We start from the raw sequence: 8,234 nt of genomic DNA, 5'->3' as shown, positions 1-8,234 counted from the left end.
TCAAAAGCATTTAACCACTGCCCATCTATCATCTTCTTCTTCCCTCTCACGTGACTCCTGCTCAGGTAATGCCGGCTTGTCTTGGACGCAGGAAAGAGCCACAGCCATCAAGAATAGAAGAAGAAGGATCAAGAAAATTGATAAGGTTTTCACATTTGTGCAGAGCCCGTGGCATGCTTTTGTCATCGTGAATGACAACATATCATCGAATCTCCTAAAGAAGATGGCGAAGTAACCCAGTTCATTTCTCACTGCCATGAAGAATGAGAAGTACGTGTAAGCCAGTCTAATCGTCTGTTGGTCTCTGTTGGCAAGGTCATCAAGAAAGTTTTACTTAAAAATATATTTTATCAATTGTTATATATTATTTTTGTTTTAGTAAGTAAATATTGATTTTATTATAAACTTAATTAATAATATCTATTCAAATATCTAAATTAAAATAATAGGATAATATAAAAAATTATTTAAGTTGATGTTTATTTTGGTAATTTTTTTTATTTAAAAGTGATTTTGAGTTGTGTAATCTAAATATCTGTTTTACTATAATTCATTTTGATACAAGTGTAATTACCCATACCATGCACGTGCCATGCACGAGATAAGATCGAATAAAATATCAAAATGATAATTAAATAAAAACAAAAAATAGTATTATAAAATTTATAAAAGAAACAATAATAAATAAAGCAAACTTCTAACAAAGTTTTCATTAAAAATTTAAATTGTAAACAAATTAAAAAAATTGGTATCAGGGTCAAATTGATAATTTTAAGAATATAACTCTTTTAATCTATGTCACGTGTCAAAAATCTAATATATAATAACCTATTCAGTGAATGAGATCAAACCCCATGTTTTAAACGTCCTTGCCAAAGTATTTGTCTCTGGCAAAAATACAAAATAAAAAATTATAGTTAAATTGGACGATTTTAATACGAAAAAAACGTTAAGGTAGATTCTAAATCAAAAATTATGTTGTGGATGATTTCGATTCTGACTCTCAACGTTAGGATTATTATTATTATTATTATTATTATTATTATTATTATTATTATTATATTTTCGATTGATAATTGATAAGTAGTTTAATAATGCATTAAATATTGATTTTATATAACTATAATAAAGATATTTTCATAAATTAGTATGATTATGCATTATTACTTAAATGCTAATTATAGTATAAGTATAATAAAGATATTTTTATAAAATAAACTTAGAAGAGAAAATAGTGCATTCATTTTGGCGGAAAAATGTATTCATGAGGAATTGACACCTCACTTTTATTAGTTGGGGAAAAACCTAGTTTTAGTATATTATGTATATTATTTGTAGTGTATAATTTACGGTGAGTATTATACCTTTTCCTGCACCACTCTCGTTTGAGTAGATGGATGGTAGTGCAGGTGCGACACTCAATGTTATCTGAGATCCAAATAAGAGTACGGTTAATATGTCTAAAAATAAGAAATTCACATAGTCAATTTTATTGAGGTAAAAATGAATAATCATTTAAGTCAAGAATATATCTTAATATGGCATATAATTTATATCTGATATGATAAAAACATATTAATTATTTAATTACCGTAAGAAAAATACCGAGAACGTCGAAAAAACACAAGATCCAAGCCTGAATGCCGTTGGAGGGCTCACGAGTAAAGGTTAAATTATTGCGCTTGAGCCGCTCGTCCTTAGCTAGCTTGCTGATGTAAAGCGTCATAGGGAAGCCACCATTAAGAATAAAATTTCCAGCTGTCCAAAGGTTCTTGGTGCCACCAAGCGTTAGCCCAATGGGCTCCACAGCTAAGGACATAAGACCCGTAACCGCCCAAGTTAGCATAAGACACCGAGCTCCATACCAGTAGCCTATGGTATATAATGGTATTGCAACAGAGTAAAGCTTTCCATGCTCCCCACTCTGCACCTCGCTCCCCATCCAATCAGAGATGTACCAGAAGAATGAGAACAAGGCCACCTAGTTGAATGCCACAACCGCCATCAGCCGTAACATTAGTTTTTTTCAGCCACTTCATGGTCCGAAATTTTTCCAAAAGTATTTAACCACTGCCCATCTATCATCTTCCTCTTCCCTCTCACGTGACTCCTCCTCATTTAATGTCAGGTTGTTTTGGACGCAGGATAGAGCCACAACCATCAAAAATAGAAGAAGAAGGATCGAGAAAATTGATAAGGTTTTCACATTTACGCAAAGTCCGTGGCATGCTTTTGTCACCGTGAATGACAACATATCATCGAATCTCCTAAAGAAGACGGCGAAGTAACCTAGTTCATTTCTCACTGCCATAAAGAATGAGAAGTATGTGTTTGCCAGTCTAATCGTCCGCTGGTCTCTGCTGGCAAGGTCATCAAGAAAGTTTTACTTAAAAATATATTTTATCAATTGTTATATATTATTTTTGTCTTAGTAAGTAAATAATATTTGGACGCAGGATAGAGCCACAACCATCAAAAATAGAAGAAGAAGGATCGAGAAAATTGATAAGGTTTTCACATTTACGCAAAGTCCGTGGCATGCTTTTGTCACCGTGAATGACAACATATCATCGAATCTCCTAAAGAAGACGGCGAAGTAACCTAGTTCATTTCTCACTGCCATAAAGAATGAGAAGTATGTGTTTGCCAGTCTAATCGTCCGCTGGTCTCTGCTGGCAAGGTCATCAAGAAAGTTTTACTTAAAAATATATTTTATCAATTGTTATATATTATTTTCGTTTTTGTAAGTAAATATTGATTTTATTATAAACTTAATTAATAATATCTATTCAAATATCTAAATTAAAATAATAGGATAATATAAAAAATTATTTAAGTTGATGTTTATTTTGGTAAATTTTTTTTTATTTAAAAGTGATTTTGAGTTGTGTAATCTAAATATTTGTTTTACTATAATTCATTTTGATACAAGTGTAATTACCCGTGTCATGCACGAGATAAGATCGAATAAAATATCAAAATGATAATTAAATAAAAACAGAAAAATAGTATTATAAAATTTATAAAAAACAATCCTAAATAAAGCAAACCTCTAATAAAATTTTCATTAAAAATTGAAATTGTAAACAAATTAAAAAATTGGTATCAGGGTCAAATTAATAATTTTAAGAATATGACTCATTTAATCTATGTCACGTGTCAAAAATTTAATATATAATAATCTATTCAATGAATGAGATCAAACCCCACGTTTTAAACGTCTTTTCCTGAGTATTTGTCTCTGTCAAAAATACAAAAACAAAAAATTATTGTTAAATTGGACGATTTTAATACGAAAAAAACGTTAAGAAATATTCTAAATAAAAAATTATGTTGGGAGGGCTTCGATTCTGACCCTCATCGGTAGGGACCAAAACAATACTTATCCCTATTATTATTATTATTATTGTTATTATTATTATTATTATTATTATTATTATTATTATTATTATTATTATTATTATTATTATTATTATTAAAAATATTTTCGATAGATAATTGATAAGTAGTTTAATAATGGATTGAATGTTGATTTTATGTAACTATAATAAAGATATTTTCCTAAATTAGTATAATTATGCATTATTACTTAAATGCAAATTATAGTATAAGTATAATAAAGATATTTTTATAAAATAAACTTAGAAGAGAAAATAGTGCATTCATTTTGATGGAAAAATGGATTCATGAGGAATCGACAAGTCACTTTTATTAGCTGGGAAAAACCCAGTTATAGTATATTAAGTAGATTATTTGTAGTGTATAATTTACGGTGAGTATCATACCTTTTCCTGCCCGATTCTCGTTTGAGTAGATGGATGCTAGTGCAGACGCGACACTCAATGTTATCTGAAATCCAAATAAGAGTACGGTTAATATGTCTAAAAGTAACAACGTATCTTCACAGACCAAGAACTACGAGATCACCCCTTTCATTCTGGGGTGACGGCGGGATCGTACCATTCGAGCCTTTTTTTCATGCTTTTCCGGGGGTCTGGAGAAAATTGCAATAGGATTTTCCTAATCTTCCCTTCCCAAAAGGAAGAACTTTAAATTCTTTTTACTTTCCGCAGGGACCAGGAGAGTCACTTTTATTGAGGTCAAAATGAATAATTATTTTTAGACAAGAATATATCCTAATATGACATACAATTTATATATGATACGATAAAAAGATATTATTAATTACCGCAAGGGGAATGACGAGAACGCTGAAAAAGTGCAAAACCCAAGCCCGAATGCCGTTGGAGGGCTCACGAGTAAAGGTTAAATCATTGCACTCGAGCCTTTCATCCTTAACTAGCTTGGTGATGTAAAGCATCATAGCCAAGCCACCAACAAGAATAAAATTTTCAGCTGCCCAAAGGTTCTTGGCGCCACCAAGCGCTCGCCCAATGGGCTCCACAGCCAAGGACATAAGACCCGTAACCGCCCGAGTTAGCATAAGACACCGAGCTCCTTACAAGTAGCCTATGGTATATAATGGCATTGCAATAGAGTAAAGCTTTCCATGCTCCCTACCGTACACCTCGCTCCCCATCCAATCAAAGATGTAACAGAAGAACCCGAATAAGGCCACCCAATTGAATGTCACAATCGCCATCAGCCATAACATTGGTTTCTTCAGCCCTTTCATGGTCCAAAATATTTCTTGAAGCATTTAACCACTGCCTATCTATCATCTTCCTCTTCCCTCTCACGTGACTCCTCCTTAGGTAATGCCGGCTTGTATTGGATGTAGGACAGAGAAACAGCCATCAAGAACAGTAGAAGAAGGATCGAAAAAATTGATATGATTTTCACATTTGCGCAGAGCCCGTGGCATGCTTTTGTCACCGTGGATGGTAATATATCATCGAATTTCCTAAAAAAGATGGTGAAGTAACCTAGTTCATTTCCCACCGCCATGAAGAATGAGACGTATGTGTATGCCAGTCTAATCGTCCGTTGGTCTCTGCTGGCAAGGTCATCAAGGAAGTCTTTGCAGCAGACACCGATCATGTTAATCGAAATCTCCAACATCTATAATCCAATTCCAAAAATGGCTAAGTCGCGTGGTCGACTCTTCTCGGAGAGGTTGTCTCCAAAGGCGTAGCTGATGTCTGCGGCAAAGCCAATTGTCAATAAAGTTATGGTGACGGCAACAACACCCGCAAAGTTGAAAGGACGGTGCCGCCTGAGATTACAGGTTGCTCAGTTACTGTAATAACTAAGGATGGGATGGAGAACAGACCTAGAAATGGCACTGACGAGCCACACCAAAGAGGCCCATCTATCCAGTACTCCGAGAATCACATAGCCTGATATTAGCTATACTATCTAGATAGCATTGACAAGGTGGATCCCGGCGGCCATAGAGGCCACCATAACCAGCTTTCAGATTGTGATCTGTGCCGGTGTTGAGCCTGATTCCAACTGTGGTGGTGAACTCATCACCGTGAGATACTTTCGATGGGGACACTGCGAGGTAAGAGAGCTTTCGAACTAGGTAAAAGAAGAAAGTATCTTAACTGGTAAAAGAAGAAGGTATCGTAACACCATATCGTAACTAGCTTTCGATTCTTCACCTTGAATACCCTTCAAAACCGCTAGACCGATTAACCATCATCTCTGATACCACTTATTAGGTCACCATCGGATCTGATACCACTTGTTGAGCCACCACCTGCTCTGATATCACTTGTTGGGCCACCATGGAGGAGCTCTCGACCACCAGAGAGATTTTGGAAAGGAATCCAGTGAGAGAACATAAACTAAAAAAACATTACATCCAACTCAAAACTATAAGGTATCAAGTTAATGGGTCTCTCATCTTATAAACTCTACCTTTTTGCCGGAAAGACTTTCGATGCTTCACCTTGAATACCCTTCAAAGCCACTTGTTTCAAAGATACTATTCTTTTTTATTTATTTGAAAAATATAATTGACAAATACTCCATAAAATTATGAGTAATTATTTCAATTGATTACTAAACTTTTAAAATCAAAACTTTCTTTCTTAGAGCACTTTGTGCGTTAGCACGTCCGCTGGGAGAGGAATTGTGAAATGCTCCTGGAGTCTCCGAATAATTTTTATTTTGTGGTTCTGAAAATAGTTTAGTATATTTTTTCTAATAGATATTAGATTTAATATCAGTGTTAAAGATATTATCAAATAGATAACATAAATGACACAAAGTGAGGATATTTACTTGCTCTAATTAATATATAAGTTAAACATTTAATAAATATATTTCTGACCATCGAAACGCCAATTACAAGATTGAGGGGTAAACCTAAAAATTTCCAACATGAAAAATACTTTAGTATGTGAAACGATGTAAGCAAGAATTCCTCATGGCAGATTTCTGATGTTCTTGAGAACATCCTCTTTGGTAGGACTAAAATAGTACAATAACATAATATCAAAACTATGCAATGTAAACATTCTAGTTTAAAAAATAAATTAAATGCAATAAATAAAACAAACAAACAATCTTGTTTTACTTAAAAATGTCTAGTATCATGATAGTGGTGCTAGGCCAGAGTTTCTACCAATCAGAAAAATAAACATGATTTTATACATATAGCACGTTTCAAAATGCAAAAAAAGGTAAAACAAATGCTGTGAAAGGATTACATAAACAAATGTTAGTTTTAGAAAGTGAGATTATAAGTTTATATTTCAGTATCATCTTAATTACCTTTATTGATTGTCCAAATATAATATTAATATAAAAAAATATAACATTCATAAATTAGGTATATTCTAAACTCAATCCTAAACCAACTTCATTGAATCCAAATAAGGGAACAACACAAGAAAATATACCAAATGAAAATCACCGATGGGGAGAACAACTTTTTTAGCCGCTTCTGATAGCATATGATCTCGTCATAGAATGCAGAAAAAAATAGTCATTCAGCCACTCACGGCAGTTGCCACTGCACTTACCTCGAAGGTGGACAGGTTTTCACTTCCAAACACGTAACACCATGACAGGCGTAGTGTTGCCACTATAATCTGTATACATCATTACATCATACATATATACATATATCTTGTTGGTTAATTCAGTTATGCCAAATAAAAATTTTTTAGCGGTGGTTCTAAAAATAGTTTAGTATATTTGTCCTGATAGATTAATTAACTTTTATATCAGTATTAAAGATTTTTCCAAATAAATAACATAAACGACACAAAATAAGGCTATTTACTTGCTCTAATTAATATATAAGTTATACATTTAATAAATATATTTTGACCTTTGAAACCCAATTGTAAGATTGAGAGGTAAACCTGCAAATTTTCAACATGAAAAAACCGATCAACTTTTTCACTATAATTTTCCATATAAATTGACGAAAATTCAAAATAAAATAAAAAATACTCTAATATGGTGGTTTTGACTAAAAGATAATTGGTTTCTAATTTTTTTCCTAACAAATGTGAGTGAGTTATATTTTGCTTATTGGTCATGGCTTATCTGTAAACAAATTATACTCTACTTTATTTTTTCTAAAAAGTGGATGTCATCCTATTTTAGTATAACATTATTTGTAGTGTATAATTTACGGTGAATATCATACCTTTTCCTGCACTATTCTCGTTTGAGTAGATGGATGCTAGTGCAGGCGCAACACTCAATGTTATTTGAAATCCAAATAAGAGTATGGTTAATATGTCTAAAAGTAAGAAATTCATATGGTCAGTTTTATTGAGGTCAAAATGAATAATCATTTAAGACAAGAATATATCCTAATATGACATACAATTTATATTTGATACAATAAAAAGATATTATTAATTACCGCAAGGAAAATGCCAAGAACGCCGAAAAACGTAAGACTCAAGTCTGAATGCCGTTGGAGGGCTCACGAGTAAAGGTTAAATCATTGCGCTCGAGCCGCTCGTCCTTAACTAGCTTACTGATGTAAAGCGTTATAGCCAAGCCATCAGCAAGAATAAAATTTTCAGATGCCCAAAGGTTCTTGACGCCACCAAGCGTTCGCACAATGGGCTCCACAGCCAAGGACATAAGACCCGTAACCGCCCAAGTTATCATAAGACACCGAGCTCCATACGAGTAGCCTATGGTATATAATGGCATTGTAACAGAGTAAAACTTTCCATGCTCCTCATCCTACACCTCGCTCCCCATTCAATCAGAGATATACCAGAAGAACACGAACAAGGCCACCCAATTGAATGCCACAACCGCCATCAGCTGTAACATCGATTTCTTCAGCCCCT

The 8,234-nt window shown here is 33.5% G+C and overlaps 2 protein-coding genes across 2 annotated transcripts; both read right to left on the bottom strand.

Annotated features, from left to right (window-relative positions):
- LOC107485366 (sucrose transport protein SUC5-like) lies at positions 1–4,444 on the bottom strand. The gene is made up of 6 exons (XM_016105893.1): positions 4,190–4,444; positions 3,786–3,849; positions 2,069–2,304; positions 1,592–1,981; positions 1,365–1,428; positions 1–251 (listed from the first exon to the last, which is right to left on the bottom strand). The coding sequence occupies exons 1-6, from the start codon at positions 4,442–4,444 to the stop codon at positions 1–3; spliced, it is 1,260 nt and encodes a 419-aa protein (XP_015961379.1).
- Positions 4,445–4,671: 227 nt separating this feature from the next.
- On the bottom strand, positions 4,672–5,022 carry LOC107485365 (sucrose transport protein SUC9-like). The gene has a single exon (XM_016105892.1). The coding sequence runs from the start codon at positions 5,020–5,022 to the stop codon at positions 4,672–4,674; it is 351 nt and encodes a 116-aa protein (XP_015961378.1).
- Between the last annotated feature and the right edge of the window lie 3,212 nt (positions 5,023–8,234).

This window comes from Arachis duranensis, chromosome 4 (genome assembly GCF_000817695.3).
Source record: "Arachis duranensis cultivar V14167 chromosome 4, aradu.V14167.gnm2.J7QH, whole genome shotgun sequence".
NCBI lineage: Eukaryota > Viridiplantae > Streptophyta > Magnoliopsida > Fabales > Fabaceae > Arachis > Arachis duranensis.
Note: the sequence above shows the minus strand (reverse complement) of the source record. Positions and strands in the feature narration are given on the sequence as shown.